The sequence below is a fragment of the Thamnophis sirtalis genome, unplaced genomic scaffold (assembly GCF_051295495.1).
Source record: "Thamnophis sirtalis isolate CommonGarterSnake01/CBP01778 unplaced genomic scaffold, rThaSir2_p1.2 scaffold_11, whole genome shotgun sequence".
NCBI classification, from domain to species: domain Eukaryota; kingdom Metazoa; phylum Chordata; class Lepidosauria; order Squamata; family Natricidae; genus Thamnophis; species Thamnophis sirtalis.
Genome location: NW_028261391.1, coordinates 56,976,788 through 56,995,519, shown reverse-complemented (window position 1 = coordinate 56,995,519; position 18,732 = coordinate 56,976,788). Strand labels below are relative to the sequence as shown.

The window sequence follows — 18,732 nt, the reverse complement described above, 5'->3', positions numbered from 1 at the left end:
GCTAAACCACTACTGGTTTGGCTGAACCATTCCGAACTGGTAGGAACCCACCAGTGATATACTATAAATATACATACACACATATTCATACATATATTAAAAAGATTTACCATGTTCTAGTATTAACTTCATATTTGTAAAGATCATCAACCAATCCATATTTATTACTGGGCAATGCTTTGTAGCCTCCATGAACATATACAGACTTTGTTGTATCATCATAGACACTGGTATGGCCATATCCACCTTGTACTATTGCTCCTTTTGTTTCTGGTACAAGCCAAGAATTTGATCCTAAAATATAACAGAATAATTATTAATGTAAATGTAATATAAATGCATTCCTAATTTACTAATTCCTATATTATAATCAACATGCTTAGAAAGCAAGAAATACATTTTATGTTATTGTTTATATTTTATTCCCAAAGTTAAATCAAATTTGTTGAATGTTGATGTACAAAAGTATATACAATATCAAAATTATGAACAGAATATGAAGTGTCTTAAAAATGATATCCTTAATATGATCTCCTAATAATTCAATCAATTCAAATTGCATACCCATTTCAAAATTATATCAAATAAATCAATGATATATCATTGATATCTATTATCAAATTAATAATCAATACATGTTCTACTGTTGGAATGTTTCAATAAATCTCATGGAGAAAATCTAATATAATCCTGACAAAATGTTTAGGCACTTTGACAAGTTTGCACATAATTTGAGGGTGAGTCAGTGGACAAAATCTAAACCAAGCATTACAATATAAGGCATCTGGGACGGGATGGGATAAAATGGAGATGGAGATGATTGAGATAGAGATAACTTTTATTGTCATTTTTACTATGTTTGTGTGTTTGTGCATGCGCGTGCGCATTTTGAACACAGTAGAAAGAGGAAACTTGACAGTTCACATGGTTGATACTATATGGAACAAAACTGCAACTGAATCTAGACAGATAAGATGTCATTACTAAAAAATGCATGTCATGATTTGTATGCATAAGCCATATTGTGATTTTTATTTTTTTGGTTCTGGCCTAATCCGCTGTCCAAATCAGCCATGGTAGTTTTTAAAACAAGAAAAATCATAAATTTTACCGTGTCTTAATATGTTTATTTACTAAGGTATGTGCTCGTTATAATTAGAAAAAGAAACTAATATTGAAACTTTTCCAGTTTCAATTCTATGTAAACAAGTCTAGGAATCTGTGTTAAGAAATATCAAACATACAATCCATCTTTATCATCACTGTTGTCCTCTGTTTTTGTTTTGTGCAATAAATAATGATCATTGATATTTTGTGTCTTATGACAAACTAATCACCTAATTTATTTTTCAGTCAGATTAAAAAATAAAGGCACTGCTAACTTTTTCAGCTAAATACACTTAATATACACTTCAAAAATGTGTTTACTGTTCTTCAAACGTCAAGCACCTTTGGGTATCATGCTAAAGCAAATGAGCTTTCTTTCACCTTCTCTGACTATTGTTAATACAATGGCATTCATGGACCGTCTAAGAATCTTTGAAGTTCTCAGTAGGAGAACTATATGCATGTTTTTATTAACTTGCACCATAAAGTGTTTCTGGACAAGTCCACTAGAAAATGTATTTTTCTTAGTTTTAATAAGACTACATACATTCTGTAACAGTCTCAGTGTGAGTCTCGGAGAAATACATAGAATATTATTACTTTTCTTTAGCAAAAGAAAGTGTTTTAGTATCTTTAGAAAATTTTGAAAAACAATTTCTACTGCATAGACTTGTTTCAATTAGTAACCATATGGTGTCTGCTCTCATTGTCAAAAACCTCTGTAGATTAAAAAGAAAATAAGAGCTGTATTGGCTTTAAACAAACACTGCTCCCACTATTCCTCTTATGAAAGTAATATAGTTCCCTCTGCACTCCCATGGAAATTTCACCAAAATGTCTCAAAGAAAAAATAAATTTAGAGGAATGTAAGGATGCTTAAGTTTAATTTATTTTTGCAAGATACTCCACAACTCTTCTTCAGTTTCATCCTTGTAGGGTATATAAATCAAAGTGGTAATTGTATTATTGCGTATATTGTTTTCCCATGTTGAATTAAATCTGTTTAAAGTACATGGATCTTGCTTTATCTGAATTGGTGTTTGGAAATCAAGAGTAATAAGAAGATTAATGCCACTATTGAAACCAAGGGCTTTTACAAAACCAGAGGACTGGAAGGGATCTGGAGGTTTACTATCAAATAATTGCCCATTGTAGGAATCCAAAGACAATCTAGACAAATAACTGTCTTACTTTACTTGATGTTCCAATGAAGGAGAACCCATGACTCTAAAAGGCAGATTGTTCCACCGTTTAATAGCTCTTGTGGGCAGGAAATTACTCTTTATTTACAATTGTCTCTCTGCGAAGCTTCCATTCATCATTTTTTACTGCCTTCAAGTATTGGGGACTGTTAACTCTCTCCTAGTTTAGTCTTCTTTAAGCTAAACAATCCCAGTTCCTTTAATCCTTATTCATAGAAGGTTGCCTCCAAGTTTCTCACTATCTCTTAGTCTTGTTTCTGATCTTTCCAGAACCCTTTTTTGTAAAATATTAACAAAAACTGGAAGAGCAGTCTGACTGGTATAGCATAGCACAACTATCACCTTCCATGATTTCAAAAAAATATATCTATCGATACAGCCAAAGGTATCACTGGTGTTTTCAGAATATGTAGCATCCTGTTGGCTAATCTTCCAACTCTGTTAATTGTCTACCAGTAAATCCAAGATTCTTTCTGCCTTTCTAGGAGTTTCTCAGATACCGTAATTATGTCAATCTGATTGGTCTGCAGTTGACTGAGTCCACTTTTCTCCTGTTTTCCTAAAGACCCAAAAAACATTAGCTCTTCTTCAACTTTACGACACTTCTAGGATTTCTCAAAGATTATGATGTCACATCTGCCAGTTCCTTAACATCGGTGGATATAATAAACAACAGTTGGTACAAATAGGGTTATTTGCATATCCATGGATCAGACCTGTAAGTGTCATGCCATATTACTTCTACAGGAGTTGCATTGTTTACTATCTGGATTACAACTGCAATTCAGCATGCTTAAACCTTACATAGTTTAGGATATATGTAACAAAAACAAAAGCCTAATAAGAATCTCTATTCATTGGTACATCTGGCAGGATCATTTAAATATATATACCCTCTTTGGAGGTTTCTACTTATGGAATATCTAATCCCTGGAGGCAAGGATGGTCTCACTGCTCATGATGTTCTAGAAAGAAAATCTGATTATTCAGGAAAATCTGTGTAGGACTAATCTATCGAGAGATACATAATGCCATGAATGAATGTTGTATGAGGATACTTTTTTTATTTGTACAACAATGTATTCTTTATTGAATTATTGATTTTAATTCTTTATTCTATTTGACTTGAGAAATATTCAACTGTTAAAAGCAATTAACGCAGTATAAAACTCAAATAATTTTATGAAAGAAAACATACAAAGTTATACTATTAAGATAAGTGGTAGAACTTCCAGTTCAAAACCATAACACAATAACAGCAGGATTTAAAATTAAGAGCATGACTACTGTTCAAAGATTTTTATTTTCTTAACAGGGTCAAACTATCATACAAAAACAATATCTATTACTATTCAGAGTTTTCCAATCCGCTTTCTTTGTTGCTTTGTTCCAAAACTCAGTTTGTACTTAGAGTCACCATCTGGAATTTTAAAGTTTAAAATCATCCAACTGCTGTAGGTCTAAAGATAAATCCTGTTCAGGAATTCAGGAAAACATCGTACAAAATGCATTAAACCTTAATGGAATAAAACTACAGAAATAAAATGAAACATAAAAATGATCAATCTCAAAAAAATAAACTACAAAGTAGAGACAATATTCTGCAAACTAAACCTTTGTAAAACAAATGAATACTTACAAAAATATCCACTGGCACTGGTAATAAAAAAAACTCTTAGCCACAATTCTTAAATGTCAAACTCTACTTTCCTGTATTAGTGTGATTAATATTTGATGCTGACAATCTATTATCATTGTAAAGAAATATACACACAGTTGACAATAATCCTGAATAATAATAACTGCTAACTATGCAATTTTTTGCCACTATTAATAGTTTAAAGCCATGAACTGAAATTTATTAAAATGTGCTTTGGAGTAGAATCTATTTTATAAATTGTTTACTAATACATATGTTCTATAATATTTTTAAAGAAGTTATAAAGCAGAATCAAGTCCTAAATTTCAACTTTAGCCCTAGTAATAAACTATTCAGTAGACAATGATATTTTTATTTCTGTTGTTAAATGACGCAGAAGTTAATTTAGCCAACCATGTATCTTCCATATAATGCTGCTTGGAATTCGTCCAAGGACACTATACTTAGCAATATAATTTTAACAATGTTAACTATTAATGAACACTATAGTACCACAATAACAAGTTACTTGTGGCATGATTCTCACAGTGTTCTTATTTTTTCAGTATTTAGCAATGAAAATTAGAACTACACATGATCTGAAAGTGATTTAGAAGAAGCACTTCATGTTGTATGTGAATGAAGACCTCTCTACTATTCATTAAAGCAGTCCAACTTTTCTCAGGTTTCTGTATGAGCTTGAGAAGATCCTATTGTTTTAAGAGCTATATTATTTTTAACTAATAGTTTTGTTAAGTATTTTTTACAAGCTCACCCCAAAGCCTGAAAAAAGCCACATTGCATTAATGAACAACAGAGAGGTAATAAAGTTGAGTACTAGCACATTAAAAACTTATATCTTCAGCCTTTGAGTTCAACTCTCTCTGGCATGGAAGAATTAATGGTCCAATATTTGTTCTTGACTTTTTCAAGTACAGAATTCCAGTGGGAATGTTAGACTTGTACTCACAAAAAATGTATCTAATATTAACATTATTGGAAATTATACATCTCACTAGTATTAACAGTAGACTTTGTGCATAATATTTTTATATTAATAATATCATTCATCAATATCAACACAGCAAACTTTATCTCAAAAATATTACTAAGGGCTTATACTACACCTGAAAATCACTGTAAACAATGCTATCAGTTTTTAGTATTCATAGTTGGATGGGCTATAAGACCTATAAAAAGAAAATAAAAAGGAGCTGCAAGTTGCCCACGTGGGTATTATATTAAAAGTGCAGCAAGAAGTTTTTGTGGTTTTTTTCTTTTAATAACTAAGAAATCAGTTGTTATTTCCACAATGTTAAGGCTTCCTTTCCCAGCTATAGTGTAATCAATCATTTCCTCAATTTACCACTGTGGGCATGACTAGAGACTCTTTTTTCAGTTCCATAAATTGGAGATAGGGGAATTATCTTAAAACCGTAGCTGAGAAGGCATAATCTCTTTGCACAGATAAGCATCTCGTGCAAATATCACATTTTCACTTACTTTCTCACATACGCTAACAAGAAAAAGATGGATAGATTCATGGCTGCAGTCTATGTCTTTAACCTAATATGCAGCTTGTCTCTTAAAAGCATAATAAATACATATTGTGGATGTTATTCTTGATGGACAAAGCGAATCTTCATATTCAGAGATAATACCCATGTGAATAACAGATGCTAGAAGAACAACACTAGAAGAAAGTTATCATGGTATGTTTATGGCCATTCCAAAGGCATCTAATTTGGCCAGGGGAGAAGCAAGATACTCAATTATATAAAACTTTAGTTTCTTCTGATGTTGCTTTTTTCCAATAACTTACATTGTTAGATCATTTTTTTTGTCTCAGCTTAACTATAAACTGCATAATGCACTTATTGCTGTTCATTATTCTTATTTCTAAAATTAGCACACTACAGCATTCAGGCAATGACTGCAGACAATCCGGCTAATGAATAGACAATTACTAGTATTTAGTCCATTTAATTGTTATAAAAAGATAATAACTGAAGTTTAAATTATGCTTATTGGTACTGGCTATTGTCATAATCCTGCTTACTTAAAAATGAATCATATATGACTCATTGGAATAAATACTGCAGCTATCAATTAGACTTGAAAGTGTCCTATGGACAACTTTAAAAAATAATAAATACCACAGAACTTTATAAAGAAATACAATTCTTTATATCTGCATTATATAATACAGAAGAATTCATTTCAGTATTGTTACAACAAAAAATGTTGTCTAGAAAAAAAACCCAGTAAATTACTGACTCTTTTTAGCTCAGAAGTGAACAAAATTGGAACAGTAGTGCATCCTGCTGGATTGTAGTGAAACTGCGGAGTTCAAAATTGTACACTATTATTATTAATTATTCATAAAAGCACAATTTATATCTTCAAAAATACATTTAAATGATATCAAGGGTGGTAAAAACTGAATTATTTCTTTGAAAATTAAGGAGGTGGAATCAAGTATGTTAATGTTAGTAATATTAAGCATCTCTTTCCAAAAAACAGATTGAATGCAGGATTTTCCATGTATTGCATAGTACTGTATTTTTCGGAGTATAAGACGGCCCTTTTTCCCTCAAAAAAGAGGCTGAAAATCTGGATGCTATACCCTTCAGCAAAATGGCCATGCAGAGCCTTTAAAAGGCTTTCAGAGAGCTCCTGGGGGCTGGGGAGGGCAGAAATGAATGAAAAACGGACCATTTTTTGCTCAAATTTGCCCCCCCCCCCAGCCTCCTAAAGGATATGAATGCAATTTTTTTTTACAAAAGACAGGCCCGTTTTTGCAAAAAACAAACCCTTTTTTTGCTCATTTTGGGGGCACACACCCCTGGAGCAATTATGCCTTTTTAGGACCTTTTTAGGAGGGAAACAGGCCCATTTTTGCAAATTTTTTAATTTGCCTCTTAAAAAACCTTGGTGCGTCTTATACTCCAGTGCATCTTATACTCCAAAAAAATACAGTACTTACTTTTAAGGCAGCTATTCTGAGGTGGTTTTTTCCCCACAATTGTCATTCTGAAAGTGTCTGCCTGTACATTACTCACAGAGATTAATTCTAAGCTATTTTGTGAGAAGCTACTTCAATTTACATCAAAGATAGCCTTTTCATGTAACTTCCAAAATTAACATCTACATCTATAGTTCCGTGCAAAAGTTGTAGGCAGGCATGAAAAAATGCTGTAAACAAAGAATGCTTTCAGACATATAAATAATGATTGTTTATTTTTGTCACTTTTCAAAATGCAAAGCGAGTGAACAAAATAAAAATCTAAATCAAATCAATATTTGGTGTGACCACCCTTTGCCTTTAAAACAGCATCAATTCTCAAAGGTACACTTGCACAAAGTCAGGGATTTTGCAGGATTATAGTCAGGTGCATGATCAACCAATTATACCAAACAGGTGCTAATAATCATCAATGTCACACATAGGTTGAAACCCAGTCATGAACTGAAACAGAAACAGCTGTGTAGGAGGCTTAAAACTGGGTGAGGAACAGCCAAACTCTGCTACCAAGGTGAGGTTGTGAACGACAATTTCATGTCATGGCAAGATTGAGCACAGCAACAAGACACAAGGTAGTTATACTGCATCAACAAGGCCTCTCCCAGACAAAGATTTCAAAGCAGACTGGGGTTGCAAGATGTGCTGTTCAAGCTCTTTTGAAGAAGCACAAAGAAACGGGCAACATTGAGGATCGTAGATGCAGTGGTAGGCCAAGGAAACTTAGTGCAGCAGATGAAAGACACATCAAGCTTATTATTCTTCAAAATTGGAAGATGTCCAGCAGTGCCATCAGCTCAGAACTGGCAGAAACCAGTGGAACCCAGGTACACCCATCTACTGTCCAGAGAAGTCTGGCCAGAAGTGGTCTTCATGGAAGAGTTGCAGCCAAAAAACCATACCTCCAACGTGGGAACAAGGCCAAGCGACTAAAGTATGCACAAAAACATAGGAACTGGGGTGCAGAAAAATGGCAGCAGGTGCTCTGGACTTATGAGTCAAAATTTGAAATATTTGGCTGCAGCAGAAGGCAGTTTGTTCGTCGAAGGGCTGGAGAGCGGTACAATAATGAGTGTCTGCAGGCAACAGTGAAGCATGGTGGAGGTTCCTTGAACGTTTGGGGCTGCATTTCTGCAAATGGAGTTGGAGATTTGGTCAGGATTAATGGTGTTCTCAATGCTGAGAAATACAGGCAGATACTTATCCATCATGCAATAACATCAGGAAGGCATATGATTGGCCCAAATTTATTCTGCAGCAGGACAATGACCCCAAACATACAGCCAAAGTCATTAAGAACTATCTTCAGCGTAAAGAAGAACAAGAAGTACTGGAAGTGATGGCATGGTCCCCACAGAGCCCTGATCTCAACATCATCAAGTGTGTCTGGGATTACATGAAGAGACAGAAGGATGTGAGAAATCCTACATCCACAGAAGATCTGTGGTTAGTTCTCCAAGATGTTTGGAACAACCTACCAGCCGAGTTCCTTCAAAAACTGTGTGCAAGTGTACCTAGAATTGCTGCTGTTTTGAATGCAAAGGGTGGTTACACCAAATATTGATTTGATTTAGATTTTTCTTTTGTTCGTTCTCTTTGCATTTTGAACATTGACAAAAATAAACTATCATTACTTATATTTCTGAAAGCATTCTTTGTTTACAGCATTTTTGCACACCTGCCTACAACCTTTGCACAGTACTGTACATCACACTTAGTTATGTGTAATTGCTTAAAATATATAAAAAATGCAACTTTGTCCTATGATCCAAAAACAAACAGAAATAAAATTCATCCATACATCAGAATGTATTTATTAAACTTTAATATGCTGCAAATCAAGCAACTGTCATCTGTTACTTGCTAATAGTACTTCCCCCACTGATACTTGCAGGAAAGTTGGTCAGAAAAGGAAATTGATATTAGACCATGTTTAAATTACTGTTTTTTTTCTTTCCCTCTCAATACAAAATTATATAAACCAGCATAGAAAACCAGATCCAACTGTAATACTTCAATTGAAACTAAGGAATTCTGTGGCAGCAATTTCCTTAGAAAATTGGAATTAGTACTGTTGAATATAAACATATTTAACAACTTTTTTGTTTACAATATTGCAATTGTTTTTTTTTTCCAATTTGATTTAAAACAGGTGTTTCCTATATGGTAGTTTATCCCTTTTTTCTTTTTTTTTCAAGTTAGTATAGCTGTTACCATGTAATTAATACCATTGTATTAAAATTAAAATTAAATTTTTGGTTAATGCATATAAAAAAAAACAAGAACTGCATATTAATAGAAGAGGAGGATTTAAAACTCTCATTACTGTATTTCCTATACTAGAATTCCTATACAAACTGAATGATGCCCATCTATGATAGGTTAAAAAAATATCAGATAATAGGTATAAGTACAGTTTATTCCTTATTCTCCCTTGTCTCAGAGGTTCATGTCCTGAGCTTTTTAGAAAAAAGCAATTAAAAAAATGAAAAGGCAACTTACTGATATAATACTCTTGAATGCTGCTCGTATATCCATATATTACAGAGTAACCAAAAATTACAAGCATAATAACATCCCTGCTGTCAAGTTCCACTATGTGTGCTGAGTGACCCTCGACTGCATATTGCTGGCCATGAACAAGCATTGCTGGAATTCGAAGGCTCCAGATCTGACTTGGTATGTTGAAAATCCATAGTTCATCAGTGACGTTACCAGTATTTGTTTCAATTTTGCCTCCATACATGTAAATGTCATCCTATTTTTAAAAAAGGGAAAATGATCATTAATTAAACTTCAGATAAAAATACAAAAAAACATGAATATAAATGTTGAACTGTGGTATCATTCTTTCCACATTGGAAATAACATAGGCTTATAATATTAGTTTATACTATATTCTTATACTACAGAATCTTATTTCCATGATTTTTTTTCGGGGAAAGGGAGAACCTTCCTTTTTTCATCAAGAATTTACTATACTAAAGACAAGGTATATTAACCAATGAGTAGTGATAATTTAACTACTTTTTAAAAACTCAGCATATAACCAAAAATTGCAAACAAATTCTTTGTGCAGTTTCCATTGTAAATACTTTCTAGCAATTCATATGTATGAATTTCAGAGAAGGTTATTGGTTCTGTAAATATCGTACTATTACTGCAGCTGCATAATACCACATTTCAATATTCTACTTTTTTCTAGTCTTTTTTTCCCTAACCTTACGTCGCTGAGTTTCAACTACTGTTCAGTTCCTACCCAGAATAACTTTTGGGTAAGAAATAGTGAGCCATTTTTTTACTTGACAATACTAGACTACTGTCTATTCCAGCAGCATTACATGATCAGATGTCTCAAATGAACTTTTTGAGACAAAATTATTCCTAGCTTCATTATGTTCTAGGATTATTTTTCTATGATATTTTCAATCTTCTGTGTACTACTGCCATTTTGAACTGGCAAGAACTCCACTCTCCCAGAGCTAGAGTAATCCTTGTTTTCTTCAAATTACATGATTGCCATTAGTATTTGATAACATTGTCTTCCCTCAATGCATATTACAAACATTGCAAAACCTTTCAGTAAATTAAAAATAAGTTTTGCACCCCATAAATGGATGTTCTTTACAAGTCACTCTAAAATGTTCACATTACTCCTTTAGAGTCATGTTCTGACATCTACTTCTGTTCAATTTCTACAATGCCAAATGGTAGTAAGATATAAAGGCAAAAGGTAGTTGAATTACAAAGTTACAACAGTGCTGAAAAATAACTTTAGGTGGGACCATTTACTACTTTTGCAGCATCCCTTAATCTGTGCAGGGTTTTTTTTTTCCTTTGCAAAGGAGGAAGATGAGATAGGAAGGGATTAGAAGGAAATAAGCAGTATGCTGTTCTAAACTTTGAAAACAATGCAGTTGTGCGGCAACCTGAGGCAGTAAACAGGTACAGGTAGTACTTAACTTATGATCACAATTGAGGCCATCATTTATGTTGCTAAGTGAAACTTTTAAAGTGAATTTTGCCCCATTTTACGATCGTTCTTGCCACAATTCTTAAATGAATCATTGCAGTTGTTAAGTCAGTAACACGGTTGTTAAGTAAATCTAGTTTCCCTATTGATTTGTCAAAAGTTTGCAATAAGGGATCACATGACCATAGGACACTGCAACCCTCATAAATGAGTCAGTTGTCAAGCAACTGAATTTTGATCACATGACCATGGGGATGCTGCTACAGTCACAAATGTGAAAAACAGACAAAAGTCACTTTTTTCATTGGTGTTGTAACTCTAAATGGTCACTAAAAGAACTGTTGTAAATCGAGGTCTTTCTGTACTCAAAGATGCCTAAAGGAAGAGGAGTGTTTAAGGAGAAAAACAAAATCCAAAGGTATGAAATTATTATTTCTTTCCAGTTGGAAATCATAGTTGCAATCATAGGATTTCCCACTCAACAACCACTTCACTTAGGGCCAGAATTCTTGCTCCAATTTGGTTTGTAAAATGAGAACCACCTGTAGTTTCATTTCACTATCAACATATTAAAACTTGAATATATTATGTAGATTACAATTGAATACATTCAATTACTTTACTTTTTAAAATATTGGTGGGTAAATTATAAACCTGTAAAAATTATGTTAAGAGCATCTTAATAAATAACACTTCCTTTCTATACCATCTTTTACTTTACACATCTGAAAAGGCTTAGGACTAACAGTCTAATTGCAGGATTTTTCCAGACGTCATTGCTTCTTAAAATCATGTTCCAACATGTTTCTTAAAAATATGGTCAAATCATGTTCAGAGCCAAAAGAGTAATATAAACAGACAAAATTATTGATTAGATAATTTTCTCTTCCTTCTAACTGTGCTAACTGTGCATCATTAGACTTTTATGTTGATGGGTAGCAGATGACTGGAAATCATACCATCAGTCTCCAACTACCAAAAAAATTCCAATTTAAAGAAACACTATGTTTGCTGCAACAATTCTTTTAAATCCATATTAAATGTTTTTAAACAATCTAAACCAACTATTCTTGCACATTGTTATAATTTAAATCTAAATTTCAATTTACCAGATTAGAAAAACATTTAAAATAGTTTATTTTTTAAAAAATCAGCTTTTTGTTTGAGTCTAGATTATTTTGCAGTGTCTTCCATTCAAAAACAGAATGGAAATGTTATTTTCTTTTTAAAGAAAATCCAGACAATGCTAATAGAGTGTTTATATTTTCAACACAGAACTGTGATGAAAAGAATCCAAACAATGGAAAAACTGCATTTAATACATAATAGCACATGAAGAAGCATAGTAGGCTGCCATATGGACAATAAACAGATGGTGCTATCTGTTCTGACAGAACTAATTCTACTTGCTGAAAATAATGCCAATTTGATATGCATACTTATTTGTATCCACCCTCCTCTCTTCTAGCAGGTGATCAACACTGTCAACAGTACCAGGAATTTTTTTAAAGAACTTCAGATCATTCAGCAATATATATACAATGAGAGCGGTATAAATCAAGATTATATTTTTACTTTAACAACTAAATAAAGTCATATCATTTTTATATATAATTATCTTCAGCCTTTCATAGTACATTGATTGACATTAATGATGCACAGAAAACTAATCTGCATTAAAGGCCAATAAGAGTTCCAGAGACAGATGGATCTCTCAGAAAGGTGTTAATCTCAACTAGCTTACTGTCCATATATGGAGAGATTTTATTAAAAGGAGGTAGAATTCTACAATGATAAATAGGGGGAAACATATGGGTTATTTTTGGATAGAATATTATAAGGTTTGCAGGAAAAGTGGACAGTGGGATCAAATCATTCCATTTACACTGAAAGAGGAATCGGGGTTTGGAAAAATGTCATATTCAGAATGAAGATAACAGTATGTGCGAATCACCTAGAGACAGGGAGAAGAAAAGGAAATTTAGCCTATAGCATGAATGTGATCAGCTTAGAAGGGACCATTTTTGGGACTTTAAAGGGAATGGGGATGAAATGCACTTTTATATTTGCAAGACTTAATAATGTAACCTCACAATAAAGTAGAATGAGGGTAAGGGTTTATTTTCCGACCTTATAGGTTGGTTTCTAAACATTTCTTTATCAGGATAGGTAACATCTTCAGCAGAGTTTAAGTTGAATTTTGCTGAATAAGTTACCTAACCTAGCAACAAAACGTTCAGAAACCAACTCGTAAGTTCAGAGAATAAACCCGACCTTCAGATATTTGCTACTATTGCAAAGTAGAATTAGTTCATGTGGCCATGCTTCCTGTCTGGTCTACTTCACAAAGCTGAAAACGATTGCAATCAAGAGGAAAATATTTATCACTGCGAAAGAACGTTGGTCTTACCTGAACGTGTCTTTTCAGGGGAAGAGAGGGAGTGGTCACGTGTGGGTATTCTCAAAGCCTGATTGGTCCAAAGACTGAGAGTAAACTTCTTAAATACTCCTTCCTTCTATTCTTGCCCAGTTTCCTTGAAGGCGAATAATGGTACTGAAAACAAACACAACCAACAACAAAAACCCCGGGAACCACCCGGCCCTCCCCTTGGCCTAAACCACCTAAGAAGGGTGGGTCATGACCACTCCCTCTCTTCCCCTGAAAAGACATGTTCAGGTAAGACCAACATTCTTTTTCCAGTGGAAGAGAGGGAGTGGTCACGTGTGGGACATACCCAAGCTTAGTCCCAGGGGGGAAACAATAACAACTACAGCCCAAGGGAGTATCAGCTGCCACCCTCTGTAGGACCCTCCAACCAAAGGAAGCATCCGCCGAGGCGAACACATCCAGATGATAATGACAGATGAACGGCATCGGTGACGCCCAAATAGCTGCCCAACAAATGTCCTCAAAGGGAGCCCTAGTGGCCCAAGCTGCCATGGTCGCAGCATTCCTAGTGGAATGGGCTGTTATTCCCGATGAGACAGGACGCTCCGCCGCCCCATAGGCCTCTACAATAGCCTGTTGGAGCCAATGGCCGATGGTAGCCGAAGACACCTTGGCCCCAATGTCCCAGGTTGGAACGAGACAAACAAGAAGTCAGACTGGCGGACCCTCACGGTCCGCCGGAGATAAATGCAAAAAGAGCAATGAACATCTAAACGGTGTCAGAGTCTCTCCCTATCACTAGATGGGCACGGGCAAAAATCGGGCATGATGATTTCCTGCGCCCTATGAAATGGAATGTTCACTTTGGGAGGAAGGTAGGGTCAAGGCGAAGAACCACCCTATCCTGGTGAAAGTGGCAAAGGTCATCCTTGGAAGAAAGAGACCCTAGCTCCGAAATACGCCAGGCCGAGGTAATTGCTACCAGAAACACTACCTTAAGGGACAAGAATCTCAGATGAACAGGTCGTAGGGGCTCAAAGGGAAGCCCCATCAAGGCCTTGAGAACTAGGGGGAGATCCCAAGTGGGGAACCTGTGTATAGGAGGAGGCCTCAGATTAGCCGCCCCCTTAAGAAAATGCTAGGGGGACATGTGAGAGAGAGGAAAACCCAACCCCCCCCAAGACCAAAGACAGAGCTGCCACCTGACGGTGCAGGGTGTTATGTGATAGTCCATCATCCAGGCCCTTCTGCAGAAAGTCCAAGACATTGGGAATAGTGGCCCTGGAAGAGGAAATGCCAATGGGTGAGTACCACCTAATGAAGGCAGCCCAGGTGGAGTTGTAAATCCGGGTCGTTGACGGGCGCCTAGATGCCTCGATAGTGCGTATGACCCTGGAGGACAGGTTAGCCCTCCTCAGGAGCCGCCGTTCAAGAGCTAGGCAGTCAGATGGAGCCACTGACTTCTGGACTAGATCGGCGAACCAGGGCTTCCTGGTCCAATAAGTGGCCACGAAACTGACCAGAGCCTTCTCCACTACCACCTTCCTGAGGGTCCCGGAATGATGGGAATGGGAGGGAAGGCGTAGAGCAGGCCCGGAGGCCACTTGCTCTGAAGGGTGTCTGTGCCCTCCACAGACTGGGTCTGAAACTGTGTGAAGAATCGGGGCAGCTGTGCATTTGCCAGTGAGGCGAAGAGGTCCACCAGAGGGGTGCCAAACCTCCGACAGATCCCCCAAAACAAGGACGGGTGGAGCTGCCACTCGCCATTGTCCAGGGTCACCCGACTCAGCCAATCCGCCTGGTGATTGGATAGACCGGAGATGTATTCCAACACCAAAGACAATAGGTGCCTCTCCGCCCAGGTGCCAAGCCTCAGGGCCTCTAGCCAGAGAACCCGAGAGTGAGTCCCCCCCGGACAATTTATGTGGGCCTTGGTGGCCACATTGTCCATCAGGAGCAGCACATGACAACCCTCTACCGAGGACCAGAAGTGTTGCAAGGCTGGGCATGCCGCCTTCAGTTCCAACCAATTTATATTGTGCCGGAGATCTGTCCGTGGTCATGAGTCCCATTGAATGGCCGGGGAGATCCACCACCTGAGGGAAGATCAGACCCCCGCAGAAAGGCAGAGGGTCCTTCCCTCTGAAAAGGAATGAGTTTCCACTGAAGGGGCCGGAGGTGGAGTCTGGCCCATGGGACTATCCCTATACAAGAGACCATCTTGCCTAATAACTGTGATAATGTGAGAACTGAAACTAACTGACTTTTGTGAATGTTTTCTGCGAGCTGACGCAGACTCGTCTGATGGTTCTGGGACGGACCACCCCCAACACTGAGTCTATGACTGTCCCTAGGTGAAGAATGCGCATGGAAGAGGAGAGGTGGCTCTTGGGGAAGTTCACCAAGAACCCCGGAGATTGAAGACTCCAAATTGTGAGTCGGAGATCTGAGACTGCCTGAGGAAGGGACCCCGCCTGGACTAGGACCAGTACCTTTGTAAACGCACAAGGGACTGAAAACAACCCGAAGGGAAGAGCCCTGTACTGATAGTGGCGGTCCCCGTGCGAGAATCTCAGAAACCTGCGATGAGCCGGTAGAATTGGAATATGGAGTAGGTCTCTGTCAGGTCTACCGAAGCTAAGAAGTCCCCCTTTCAGATGCCCTGAAGGATAGACTTGAGGGAGGACATCTTGAAGTGTGTGTACACCAACAAAGAGTTTAGGCGTTTAAGGTCCAGAATTGCCCCTCCAGCCCCCTGAACTCTTTGGAACCACAAACAGATTGGAGTAGTGGCCCAGACCCCGTTCCACAAGGGGAACTGTCTCCATTGCCTGAATGTCGAGGAGGTGTTTTATGGCCTTATCCATCAGACGGTGGCACTCCAAGTTCCGGGACGGAGGGAATAACCTGAAGAGATTCGGAGGGGTGGAGAGAAATTCTAACCTGAGACCTTGACATACCGTGGACCTGACCCAAGCATCTGACGTGATCTCATCCCATTGATCCGCATAGAGGGACAGACAGCCGCCTATGGGACGACTCGAGTCACTTCCCCCTGTGGTAGGGGCGACCGCCGCCACCTCGAAAGGGCCGCCGGAACTAGAGTTGGAATCTGTTCCTGCCCTAATAGGATGACCTGGAAAACTGCCTGTCAGACCTGAAAAAGGAGAAGTGCTGGTGATGGTCATAGTCCGGAGCCCTATATGACTGCCTACGATAAGTATGAGGCCGAGCCTCGGGCTTTTTAGTGTTGGACAGGAGAACCTTTTTCTTGTCTCTGTTCTCGACCAGAATGGGGTCGAGAGCGTCCCCCCAAAAATTAGGACCCTTGAATGGGGCAGCCGCCAGATTCCACTTGGCCTTGTTAATCATATGCCAGTTACGAAGCCATAAAAGACGGCGGGAAGTAACTGAGGTGGCCAAGGCGTTGGGCGCAAATTTAACCATGTCCAGAGTCGCATAAGCAGAAAATTGGGAAGCCGCAATAATCTTAGTCAGATCTTAGTGGAGCCATTCGTCCTGGATTGGAATGCGATCCTGGAGCTGCGGAAGCCACATGACTGTAGCATGGTTGAAATATGAGGCTGTGGCTGCGGACTTTATGACCCAGGCAGTGGCATTGAAATTTTTCCATAAGGTAAGCTCTGCGCGCTTATCCTCCGCTTTCAACTTATCTGCTGCATCACCGGACACCACCGGTGAGGAAGAGACCAGAGTAGCAACTGGGTGTCAATAGTGGGTAACTGAATGGCCTGGGCAAAGGCCTGCTCCACATTGTAGAAGCGGCGGTCATTACTCCCAGGGTTAGAGAAATTGGAGGGGCAGGTCCACTGGTTGGTCAGGACCTCCATAAACAAAGGAGGGGCTGGAATCTCCACCTTGTTCATGGCCGTGTTTGAAAACATGGCCATGTCAGGGTCCCTAGGCAGGGGTACCGTGGATCCCCTGTCCCCACCTTGGTGGTCTTCCTTGTTCAGGAGAATCTTGAACATGGCTGGAGGAAAAAGGCCCGAGGAAGAGGGAACATCGGGGGGACGCATCTTTGTCCTCCGAGAATCCCATGTCCTGGAGATTCTCCTCCCCCATGACTGAAGCTTCGCTCACCATGGATGGAGAGGATGCCCTATACTGGGAACGGCCTGGCCCCCCCTGCCTAGAAGAGTGGGAACTCCTGTCCCACTGGGCCCTTGAGATGGCTACAGAAATAAGTCTTTTGATACCTTCAGGAAGATGGTCCAAATCCTCCATATCTCCACAAAGAGAGCCAGGCCCCTGAGGCGCCAACCTGCGTGAAGGATAAGGTCCCCTGGATGTACTTTCCAAAGGATCTGCAGAACTTCTCCTAGCCAAACCTGGAGAGACCGAAGGAGAGGGAGAGGGAGACCCCCTCCACCTGGAATAGCTGCGGGACCTGGCCAGGGAGGCCGAGGGAGAAGAAGGACTGAACCCCCAAGGGGAAGAACGCACAGAAGGGGGCCTGATTGGTGACCGGAACCTGCTGGTAGAGGCAGGCCCTGCAGACTTGGCCTGACTTTCCGCCCTGGTGAAGGCCTCTATTGCCTTGTGCCTCCCGGCCTCCTTCCTTGTGGAGGATGTAGAGGGGCGTTGGGCAGCGAAAGGCCTTGCTGGGAGAATCCCTGGTCTGAACTCCTGCTCCAGGCCCTCTTCCCCCCTTACTAGGCCTTCTGCCTGGCCCTGGGGAATTTCCAATCCCTCCTCCATTGCCCCACTCACGTGGCCTGAAGCCTGGAGGAAGAAGGAATTCAGGCCTCTGTAGGGCCCACCAGAACCTGGGCCTTCGGAGAGTGCGGGAGGAACAGGCCGAATGCCCTGGCCTGGCCTCCCAATTGGTCCTGCCGATGAAGAAAGGCCTCACACATGCGGCGGCAGTTAAAATGACCGCCGGACCTTGAATCACTTGCACGGATGAAGAGGCGAGGACTACGTCAAGCAGCTCTGCCTGAATACTAGGGGCAAAACCGGTCCTGCAATGCTGGGGGCCATGCAGCACACAGGCTCACACTCCCCCCAAGTTGCCCCCTCACGCTAATAACAATATTATTATTGTTATTAACAAGCAGCCGAAGCGCACAGCAGCCACCTCAAACAGCGGCTCTGCGGGCGGCTCGTGCACGCCTCGTGGCGCCGAAGCTGCTTTCCTTGCTGATCTCCGCAAAAGGGAAAAGCTGCCTCATCCACAGCTGTGCTTGGAGCTGGCACCGCCAAAGTCCCGGGGATAGGGCTGAGCCTCCGGGCCCGCAGAGGTGAGGATAGATGCCCCACAGGGCCCTCCCCGACAGCCCGAGGCAGAGGACTGTCCCTTGGGGCCGCAGCTGCAATTTACGAATTTAGAATTTTTAAAATGCCCAATTAAGCCAAATACCAGACCAGATTTAATTT

The 18,732-nt window shown here is 39.3% G+C and overlaps 1 protein-coding gene across 1 annotated transcript in view; it reads right to left on the bottom strand.

The window, feature by feature from the left end:
* ATRNL1 (attractin like 1) overlaps positions 1-18,732 on the bottom strand; it is a 507,336-nt gene that overhangs the window by 427,540 nt on the left and 61,064 nt on the right. Inside the window, exons 8-9 of the mRNA XM_087725861.1 lie at positions 9,473-9,728; positions 111-294 (exon numbers count right to left, since the gene is read on the bottom strand). Of these exons, the coding sequence (XP_087581987.1) occupies positions 111-294; positions 9,473-9,728 (440 nt within the window). The remainder of the gene's footprint in view (positions 1-110; positions 295-9,472; positions 9,729-18,732) is intronic.